At 49.8% G+C, this 11,339-nt stretch overlaps 1 protein-coding gene across 1 annotated transcript; it reads right to left on the bottom strand.

Moving 5' to 3' along the window:
• Positions 1 to 850: 850 nt before the first annotated feature.
• Positions 851 to 1,246, bottom strand: LOC136515898 (uncharacterized). The gene has a single exon (XM_066509359.1). It carries the CDS (start codon positions 1,244 to 1,246, stop codon positions 851 to 853), a length of 396 nt encoding a protein of 131 aa, XP_066365456.1.
• Positions 1,247 to 11,339: the final 10,093 nt, after the last annotated feature.

Genomic DNA, 11,339 nt, shown 5'->3' with positions numbered 1-11,339 from the left:
ATTTAGCTATGCGGATGCAGGTGATTAGGCGTTCTTCCTCGGTCCTATTGATGTCCTCTGACCGAACAGCTGTGGCTTGCTCTTCATCATAGTTTTCCACCCTAGGTGCTCGAAAGGCAATGTCCGCTGGTAGTATGGCTTCTGAGCCGTAGACCAAGAAGTATGGAGTCACGCCGGTGCTATGACTAGCTTGAGTACGCAGTCCCTAGACTACAGCTGGGAGCTCCCTAAGCCATCTTCTTGGGTGCTTTTCTTCTTTCTGATATAGTCGCTTTTTGAGGGCATCAAGAATCATGTTGTTCGCCCGTTCGACCTGGCCGTTGGCTCTTGGATGGGCAACGGAGACATATTTAACGGAGATGCAACGGTCTTCGTGGAAGTCCCAAAAGTGATGGCCAGTAAATATAGTTCCAAGGTCGGTGATGATGCTATTTGGGAGACCAAATCTGTGGATGATATCTTCGAAGAGCTCGACTGCTTTCTTTGCAGTAGCCGAGACAAGCGGTTTATATTCAATCCACTTGGAGAACTTGTCGATGGCGACATATACGTACTGAAAACCTCCTGGTGCTAGTTTGAAGGGCTCAATCATGTCCAGTCCCCAGCATGCGAAGGGCCCGAAAGCTAGGATAGTTTGTAGCTCTTGCATCGACACATGTATTTGCTTAGCGAAGAATTGTCATCCTTCACAACGTCGGATGAGGTCTTTTGCATCAGTGATGGCTGAGGGCCAATAAAAACCAGCTCGAAAAGCTTTATCGACCAGTGTTCTCGAGGCCATGTGGTTGCCGCAGGAACCAGAGTGAATTTCGAGAAGTAGTATTACTTCTTCATCTTGGGTGATGCATTTCTACAGTATCCCTTCCTTGGCGTTTTTCCTCATCAAGTTGCCATCCACCAGCACGTAATGCTTGCTTTGACGAATTAGGCGTTCGGTTTCAGTCTTGTCGGTAGGTACCTCAGCGCTGGTGAGGTACTTGATGAATTGCTCCTTCCAATCGGTGGCCGGTGAAGCTACTGTAAGCACCAGTTGCTCGGCGGGGTGAACTTCCTGAACTCCCTTATCTTCTTTGATGGATGGCGTCAGGAGATCCTGAACAAAGACCCCTGGCAGGATCATGATGCGAGAAGAGCCCAACTTAGATAAGTGATCGGTGAGCTGATTTTGGTCGTGTACCACATGGTGGTACTCGATGCTGTAGAATTTTCCTTCAAGCTTCCCGATTTTGGTGCAATATGCGTCCATCTTCTCGCTAGAGCAAGACCAGTCTTTGTTAAGCTAGTTAATGACCAACACAGAATCCCCATACACCATGAGGCATTTGACGCCGAGCTCAATGGCTATACGGAGTCTGTGGAGGCATGCTTCATATTCGGCGGCGTTGTTGGAGGGCGAAAGTGTATCCGGAGAATGTATCGGAGCTTATCCTTGGTCGGCATAATGAACAGAATGGCCGCTCCAGCACCGTTGATGTTAAGAGCACCGTCGAAGTACATCACCCAATGCTCGGGGTGGGTGGCAGAGATAGGTTCTTGGATCTCTGTCCACTCAGCGATGAAATCAACGAGCGCCTGCGACTTGATGGTAGGCCTGCTTCTAAACTCGATGGAGTAAGTACCGAGCTCAACGGCCCACTTGATGATGCGGCCATTGGCCTCCTTGTTGCAGAGAATGACCCCTAGAGGGAACTCAGTGACCACGGCGATCTTGTAGTAGTCGAAGTAGTGTCGGAGCTTGCGCGACGTAATCAGGATTGCATATAATAGCTTTTGTACTTGAGGATAACGAGTTTTGGGCTCATTAAGTACCTCGCTTATAAAGTACACCAAACATTGCACCTTGTAGGCATGCCTAGCTTCCTCGTGTTTGACGATAATGGCTGTGCTGACAACGCGGGAAGTGGCAGCGATGTAGATCAATAGGGTTTCATCTTATCATGGGGCTGTCATGATCGGAGGCTTTATTAAGAACACCTTGAGCTGCTCAAAAGCGGAGTCTGCCTCCTCCGACCAAGAAAAGCGCTTGGAGGCCTTGAGGAGCTTGAAGAAAGGTAGCCCTTTTTTGCCGAGGCGAGATATGAAGCGACTTAAAGTAGCCATGCAGCCTGTAAGCTTCTGTATATCCTTGACGCATGTCGGCCGTTTCATATTGGTGATGGCAGAAACCTTGTCAGGGTTAGGTTTAATACCTCAAGCACTGACGATGTAGCCCAGCAGTATACCGGATGGAACTCCAAAGATACACTTTGAAGGGTTCAACTTCCATCGGTATTTGTTCAAGTTGGCGAAGGTTTCCTCAAGGTCGGTGATAAGATCATCGGCAGCCTTGGTCTTGACAACCACATCATCGATGTAGGCTTCGACGTTGTGGTCGATCTGTTGGTCGAGGCATGTCTGGATAGCCCTTTGATAGGTTGCTCCGGCGTTCTTGAGTTCGAAGGACATGGTTGTGTAGCAGTAAGCACCGAAGGGCGTGATGAACGATGTCTTGATCTGATCTTCTTCCTTTAGGGAAATCTGGTGATAGCCGGAGTAACAGTCAAGGAAGGAGAGCAGTTCGTAGCCAGCGGTGGAGTCTACAACCTCGTCTATCTGAGGCAAGCCAAAGGGGTCTTTAGGGCAGTGTTTGTTAAGATCAGTATAATCAACATACATTCTCTATTCTTTATTCTTTTTTTAAACAAGAATAGGGTTTGCTAACCAATCTGGATGATACACTTCTTTTATGAATCCGATAGCTAAGAGTCGTTTTATTTCTACCCTAATAGCCTCCTTCTTGTCTAGCACGAATCAGCGTAGTTTTTGCTTGATCGGTTTGGTGGTTAGCGAGACATTCAAGGAGTGCTCGATCTTCTCCCATGGTACCCCCGGCATGTCTGTAGGTTTCCAAGAAAACACATCGATGTTGGCACGTAGAAAGGAGACGAGCGTGCTTTCCTATTTGGGGTCATGGTGAGCCCCAATCTTCACGGTGTTGGAGGGATCGTCGAGGCCGAGGCCGACCTCCTTGACCTTTGACTTGCCGGAGGCGCAGGGAGGCTCTAGCTCTAGGATCTCCATGTCTTTGGCAGGCACCGATTTGGCTTCGGTGACCACGCTAGCCATCTGGATGGAGAGGTCGGTAGCTTCGGCGAGGGTGAGACTCTCTGTCTCACAAGCATAGGCGATGGTGAGGTTGGCCCATAGGGCCAAGACTCCAGTAGGCGAAGGCATCTTCAACACCAGATAGGCGTAGTGCGGCACGGCCATAAACTTGGCCAGAGCTGGCCGACCAAGTATGGCATGGTAGGCGGTGTCGAAGTCGGCGACATAGAAGTTGATATGTTCGACGCGGTAGTTGCTTGCCGTGCCGAACTGAACTGGTAGGGTAATCTCTCCAAGCGGTTTGGAGGCCCTGCCTAGCACCACGCCCCAAAAGGTGGAGTTGGAAGGTGTGAGATCTGACAAACCGAGGCCTAGCTCTTTTAGGGCTCCGACGAAAAGGAGATTCAGAGCGCTCCCACTGTCAATGAGCACTTTTCTGAAGAGCACCTTCTGTATGGTTGCATCGAGGACAAGGGGAAAACACCCTATGTAGGGGATATCCACCCACTGGTTGGCCCTACTAAAGGTGATGGGGACCTTGAACCATGGGTGATAGATGGGGTTAGCGGTGGCGTCTTCCATAGTGATGGAGAGCACCCGCCGTGCTGCGAGCTTCCACTCTCTTCTACTCTCAATGGAGGCAAGGCCCCCAAAGATGGTGGCGACCATCTTATCATGGTCCTAAAAGGCATTGTTGTTGCCCCTAGGTGGTCGGCGACCTCTAGCTCCATTGTTGGCGTCATTGTTGAGCCTCTTGTCCTGAAACTCCTTAGCCAAACCAATGCAGTCCTTCATCTTGTGTTTGGCGTTCTTGTGAAGAGGGCATGGGCCGTCGAGGATCTTTTGGTACTGTTCATCATAGTTGCGCTTGGTGCGAGGTTGACTAATAGTGGCGACTATGTGGTTTGGCTGGCGGTGGCGATTTTGGCTAGGCCTAGGTCCTCCTATCCGATCACGGCCACTATCGCAATGGTAGCTATAGTCGTCGGGGCGGTGGTCGCTGTGGCGTCGGTCATCGGGGCGGTCGTCGTAGCGGTGAGATGGGCGTTGAGTGCCAACATCCTCGTTGAAGCGCACCTCGGCTTCCTCGGCATCGGCGTACTGCTTGGCCATAGTTATCATCTCGCTGATGCCGGTGGGCGGCTTGCGGTTGAAGTTGGAGCGGAGCTCTCGATGGTTGAGTCACCGGATAAAGGCGGTGATGACCTCAGCTTCCGTGATGTTGGGAATAGAGTTCCTCATCTTGGAGAAACATCGGATGTAGCTACAGAGGAGCTCAGATGGCTTTTGGTTGATGCGGCTGAGATCATGCTTGGTGCCGGGTCAAGTACACATGGCCATATAGTTGTCGGTGAAGACTTTCTTCAGCTCTTCCCAGGATCCAATGGAGTCTGGCGCAAGGCTGGTAAACCAGCTCATGGCGGGTGGCGTGAGCTTGATGGGGAGATAATTCGCTATGACACTGGTGTCTCCTCTGGCGGCGCAGACAGCAGTGGCGTAAGCCTGTAGCCATTGTGTCGGGTTCATTCTTCCTTCATAGGGCTCGACCCTAGTGATCTTAAAACCACGGGGCCACCAAAGTGTTCGAAGTGCCCTTATGAAAGCTGGAGGCCCCTCAGGGTTGTCGACACCGTCGTCTGCATCATTGCAGTCAGGGATAGGCTCGAGGGCTGAGTCTGAGTTGCCGTACTCCTGCTCGTACTCCTGGCGGCGACACACTTCGTCTTCATGGTGACCAAAGCGACATTGCTCGATACGCCGTCGCGTATCCTGGAGGTTGCTGAGGTGCACTTGAGCGTCCTGTTCGACATCCTGGTTGTGTTGGCGATGGTGTTCGGCACGATGACCCCTGGCTCCCCCTAGAGAGGTAGCGACTGGTTGGCAAAACAACTTTGACTGGGGTGGCGATTGGGTCTCGGTGTAGCTGATCGGTGAATCGTGCTCGTAGAGCATGAAGGTCTCTGATCCTCGTGAATCTCATTGACCTAACAGTGAGCCGCTTTAAGCATGTTGGTGATCTTGGTGAGCTCGGGTGTTTGAGGGAAACGAGCGAGCTCATTGGCAGCTACTGCCAGATTGGCGCTTGGAGTCTTGAAGACGTCATGGCCATCAACGCGGACAAATTCTTCGTCAAGGTTGCGGTGGAGCGAGAGCGGTCTTCCTTGTGAATCGAGCTGATTATTCCGAGCAGCCTTGGCCCTCATAATGGCTGCCTTGTTTTCTCGGCGCTGCGTGCGGTTGATGTTTCGGTTCTCCCAAGCAACACACTCCTCCTCGGTTTCGCCATTCCAAGGAGGGATGTCGATGCTGACGTTCAAGATCGCACCACCCCGGAAGGGTAGAAGGAGGAGTTGCTCGGAGAAGGTTTTGGCGAGGGTCTCCATAGAGCCCTAAGACTCGGAGCTCGGAGTTTCTTCCGGGATGGTCTGGAGGGGCACCCCGGGGCTCCAGCCTAAGTGTAGCATGTTAATGGCTGGTGGAAGCTGGACGGCGACCTGGTCGGCGAGTAGATGGTCGCACTCCACCTGGTCGGTGAGTTTGCCGCTCAGGGCACGTTGGTAAGCGGCGGCGGTGTTGGTGAACCCAAAGGGTAGGGCCATAACCCCTGTAGTTTCCCAAGCAGCCTTCGATAGATCTAGATCGGAGGGTGGTCGGCGCTGAACTAGAGTGTCTAGGGCCGATTCAGCGATGGAGAGACAATCGGTGAGCTTCAGTCCGACCTGATCGATGGATTTGATTAGATCATCATTGTTGATCTACCTCCTCTTGTAGCAAGGAAGCGGATGGTGAGTTGTTGCTGAAGGAGGCCTCGGAATCGGCTTCGAGATCGGATCTGCAGTTGCAGGTGCGGGGGTGGTCGGTGCAGAACCGATCTACCCTGGCTCGAGGAGCTCTCCGACTCCATCAGCGTTGATGACCCATGACATGGATCCGACCATGAAGATCTGGCTGGGCTGCGGAAGGGATGAAGAGCCTGCAGAAAAAGCCATCTTGTTCGACAAGGAAGCAGCACGCACACCCCTACCTAGCGCGCCAACTATCAACAGAATATTGTCGGCAGTCCTCCAAGGGGTATCCCACGAAGGTAGATTGATCAGTGGAGGAGAGTGAGATCAAGAACAAGAAGGCAACAGAGACACACGAGTTAGACAGGTTCAGGCCATCAGTATGATGTAATACCATACTCCTCTGATTTATTGGTTTGTATTAGCTATCGTATGATATTGCATGTGTTTGGAGGGGGGTCCCTGCCCGCCTTATATAGTCCGGGGAGCAGGGTTACAAGTCGGTTAGATCTGAGAGATAACTAGAAAGTAATAACTGATTACAGGAATCTTGGGATCATACATATCCTAACAGATCTCGTAGTATCTTCAGGATATCTTCCTGGTGTCTTGCGAGAGGCGCCGAGCAGAGTCGTGTCCTGTAAGGCTTCATCTTGTGGGCTGGGCCACCCCTGGGAGCGCAGCCCATGTGGTTTGCCGTGGGTATCCGGGGTCGTACACCCCACAGCAAGGGTAAGTAACTTCACCAGCGGAGTGTCTGCCCGTAGAGTGCAGACAGTCCAATGATGCCACCGGCGCCCTATATAGAAAAGACAGGGTTTCATAGAGTGGACCGGACACTGACCTCAACTGGACCGACGCGTCCGGTCAGTGGAAGCAGTGAAGATGCTGGCGTCAGTCTTTGACCGGACGCTAGGTCACTTTGTGACCGGACGCTGGCAGGGTACGTCTGGTCCCACTGATGTGGCAGCGCACATAGGAGATAGTGTGTGACCGGACGCGGGGTGAGGCTAGTTGGGTATGACCGGATGCATCCGGTCGCGAGTGGAACCTTACTGGAAATGACCACACACTAGGGTCCTATGTCTGGTCACTTTGAGCAGTGCGTCCGGTCACTACTTAAATGTACTGATGACCGTTGAGATCGGGCGATCAGCGTTTGAAGCCGATGACATGTGGCAAGCATTAGGGGACCGAACGCTGGGGTCCTGCGTTCGGTCGATATGACCAGAGCATTCGGTCACCCCTAGCAGTGCCTAGTGAAGGGGTACAACGGCTCTATTTCGTGGGGGCTTCTATTTAAGCCCCATGGCCGGCTCAAACTCACTCTCTTGGCCATTTGCATTGACATAGCAACCTTGTGAGCTTAGCCAAAGCCCCTCCCACTCATCTCCATCATAGATTCAACATCTTTGTGAGACTGGGAGTGAATCCAAGTGCATTGTTTGAGTGTTTGCATATAGAGGCACTTGGTGTTCATGTTTCGCTATGAGATCCGCTTGTTACTCTTGGTGGTTGCCGCCACCTAGACAGCTTAGAGCAGCGAGGATCGTCGAGTGGAGGTTGGTGATTGTCTCCGGCTCTGATCATGGTGATTGTGAGGGGTTCTTGACCTTTCCCCGGCGGAGAGCCAAAAGGTACTCTAGTAAATTACTCGTGGCTTGTGTGATCCTCATCTTGTGTTGGTTGTGCGGCACCCTATTGAGGGTTTGGCGTGTGATGCCATTTACGTGTGAACCTCCAAGTGAGTGAATCGCTACAACGAGGACTAGCTTGCCAGCAAGCAAGTGAACCTCGATAAAAAATCATTGTGTCATCATTTGATTCCAAGGTGACTGGTCTTCATTGGTATTCATTCTTATGATTGATTGGCTCCTTCTTTGACACGGTGGTATAACCATCTTGCTCACTCTCTTTACATTACCGCAAACTAGTTGTCAAGCTCTTTAGTGTAGCTAGTCGTGAGAGCTTGTTAGTTTGGTTAGTGTGGCTCTTTAGTTAGCTTTTGAGAGCGCACTAACTTAGTGTAGTGACATAACTATTGTGTGGATAGAAACTATATAAATTAGAATTGTGGTAGGTGGCTTGCAATTTTAGTAGGTTAGCGCAACACTTGCTTCGCCTTATAATTGTCTAACCGGTTTCCTAAGTGTTGCTATAGAAATTTTTAATAGGCTATTCACCCTCCTCTAGCCATTAGGACCTTTTAGCGGTGGACCTCGCCGGTACTCTCCGCTGCCTTCTTCCCTGACTTCTTCGGGCTCGAGCGGCTGCGTTTCTTTCCACCTATTGCCAAGGATTGGATTTGATTCGATTTGGCTATGCTCGGATTGGGTTGTGGAAAAGCCGCGGTTGCAACCGTAGAAGGGTGCGAGAAGGCGAAGCGCCAAAGTGTTGTGCGGTTGTGAGGAAGATGATGCACTGGTGCGTAATGAGGGGAGTGCGCCGCCGTAGGTAGATTGAAATGGTTCGACCCTGACCTTTTTTCTTTAGGGTTTTTGGGAAACCGTGCTGACCCCATCGCATTGTTCGCACCCTCCGCAATGTTTGTGTCACTTTCTTCGCGCCCCTCCAACTTCTTCGTCAAAGGATATTGGCCGGTCTCATGGGCCTACGGGCATACTAAACGGCTGAGCCCGCTTCATCGGTTTACCTCTCCAAATCTCTCCATGTTCTCCAAATTTTGCCATGTTCTTCAATGTTCGCCATGGTATAGTGCTAAGCACTCTCCATGTTCTCCAAATTTTGCCATGTTTTCATGTTCTCCAAATTTCTCCATGTTCTCCAAATCTCTCCATGTTCTCCAATTTCGCCATAGTATAGTGCTAAGCACTCTCGAAAATTCGCCATGGTATGGTGCTAAGCACTCTCCATGTTCTCCAAATTTCTCCATTTTCTCCAAATCTCTCCATGTTCTCCAAATTTTTCTATGTTCTCCAAATCTCTCCATGTTCTCCAATTTCGCCATGGTATAGTGCTAAGCACTCTCCAAATTTCACCATGGTTAATTGTTAAGTACTCTCTCCATTTTTAAGTGCTCAACACTCTAAATTTTACTCCTATGTCCAGTGCTAAGCATGAAGATTTTGTCCTTTATACAAATATAAATAAACTCCAAATAAACATAAACTGCTCTAAAGAATATAAAATTCACCGATACATTGCTCCTGATAAACTCCACTATGTTTTCTTCATCACCGAGTTCATACATTTTATTTTTAAATCATGTACTACCCATCCTACATATTTGTATTGCAGGATCATCGTCTGTGTAGTCGCACCATCTGGCCTTCGGATTTCTCCTCCGATCAACTGATCGGACCACTAGGTTCATGACTTCGTCGCCGACCAGTTGGTCGGATTGTTCGACATTCACTTCTACCCGGCGCTCACTTCGCCGCCGACCAGTTGGTTGGGTTGCTTGGTACTTGATTCTTTGCCAACCAACTGGTATGATTGTCTGTCGTTTCATCGTCAGTTACACGGGGGCTCGCCAGTTAAGCCAGGGACTTCGTCTGCCGTTTCGCTTGTTGGCTTACTATATTTTGCCGACGCTGCATGTCATGTGTGATATCAAGGTTTTCTATGCTGTCTAGATTAGGGTGCTGATCTTGGGCAGCACGTCAGGGGCTATGATAAGTATATCTATCGTAGCAATCCAGTGCTAAGCACTTTCTATTTCTTCATGTTTTACTGCTCGATATTATAGAGTTTTACTCCACATGCCCAGTGCTAAGCACGGGGACTCCGTCCTCTACACTTAATTCTTTGATCCTGCTACAAGATGTAACTTTATCTTACAGTAGACTCGAAGACTAAATGTGTACACTTTACCTAGCAGTGAGTGTAATTTTACACCTAAGCTGAGAATATATTATTTGATCTCAATATTAATAATGTTTTTTGATCCTGCTACAAGATGTTTGTCTATCTTACAGCAGGCTCGGGGACCAAGTGTGTACACTTCACCTTGCGGTGAGTGTACTGTTTTTTTCTCCTTTCTGGTTTTCAACTAAGCTAGAGACTAGCTGTGTGCTCGGCTAAGCTAGGAGTTGGTTATTCTAACTAAGTGATCGTTGATATTCTTTGATCCTAACACCAGGTGTCTTCTTCACCTACTGTCAGGCTCGAGGACTACAATGTATACATTTCACCTAGTGGCGCATGTATCAATACTAACATCCTCTTTGACTAAGTCAAGGGCGATGATCATCTGACTTCGCCAACGAAGCCTAAGTGTGTACAGTTCACCAAAGGTGGGGAATTTTTTAAATTTTAAACTTGAGCTCCTTACATCCTTCTGGTAAGTCTTACTTGGCTAAGTCCGAGATTTGCGTAGTAGTTAAACTAGTTGGCTTCGACTTACACTGGTCGGATTACCAGTTAAACTGGTCGGCACTATATTTTGTTGTTTGGATTACCAGTTAAACTGGTTGGATTACAGATTAACTATCTAACTCCAAGTTAAACTGCTCGGATTTGCTCAAGACGGCGTTACTCGGCGGATACAAGACGCTCGGAGACTAGCTGTGGGGGGTATAACCCTAGGTACCCACGACAATGGACATGGGCCGCACCACCAGGGGAGGTCCAGCCCATAAGATCAAGGCCTACTGTGTTCGGCTCTGGTCGGCGTGCACCGCAAGGCAATCGGAAGACATCTTGGCGATGAAGGAAGATCTTTTCAGATATGATAGATATCGTATTCCTTATAAATATTTACCATATAGCCGAATAGATCTAGGCCTAAACCGACTTGTAACCCTACCCCAAACTATATAAAGCGGGTAGGGACCCCATCGAATTCATCTCATGTATAATACAATACACCAAAGACACATGATGTAGGGTATTACGTCGATCAGATGGCCTGAACCTATCTAAATCGATGTCTCTGTCACCATCCGGTTCCTATTATGCGCACCTCTATCGATTCATCTATTACCGTGGGCATACCCCTCGGTAGACTGCCCACCATACTTTATCGACAGTTGTGAACCTCTATGTTTTTTTAGTCTGAACCTCTATGTTGGACTATGTAATTTACAAAAATAATCTTTACTAGTATCTCTTATTATCAAATGAGCTTACTTTGGCCACCAGCCAGGGCATCCACGTCGCCCGAAAAATTTCCAGCCGTTCGATATCGCGTTGGACGTCCCAGATTTGTTGTAGCAGATTTCGTCGTAAGCGGCTTCCCCTACTTCTCCTCACCTTTTTCGGCTTCTCCTCAGCTTCTGCTCGGCTTCTCCAGCTCCTCGTCGGAATCCGCCCAGACGAATATATTCACGCCTCCTGCTTCAGCTTCTAGACGCTTCTCCTTTCCCCATCCTCTCTCCTCTTCCCTCTCTCCCCCACGGTCGACGGGCGACGGCAAGGCGACGGTGCCTCGCACCGGCCACGACCCGCGCCTGCCGTCGGCCTCGCCCTCCTCCTCCTCCCCCCTCGCGTCGCCTCGTGCTAGCCGGA

Source organism: Miscanthus floridulus, chromosome 17 (assembly GCF_019320115.1).
Source record: "Miscanthus floridulus cultivar M001 chromosome 17, ASM1932011v1, whole genome shotgun sequence".
NCBI classification, from domain to species: domain Eukaryota; kingdom Viridiplantae; phylum Streptophyta; class Magnoliopsida; order Poales; family Poaceae; genus Miscanthus; species Miscanthus floridulus.
The sequence above is the reverse complement of the archived record's forward strand: the minus strand, read 5'-3'. Positions and strand labels throughout refer to the sequence as shown.

Coding starts and splice junctions, on each gene's coding strand:
- LOC136515898 (XM_066509359.1), bottom strand. CDS start 1,246: ATGGACGCATATTGCACCAAAATCGGGAAGCTTGAAGGAAAATTCTAC.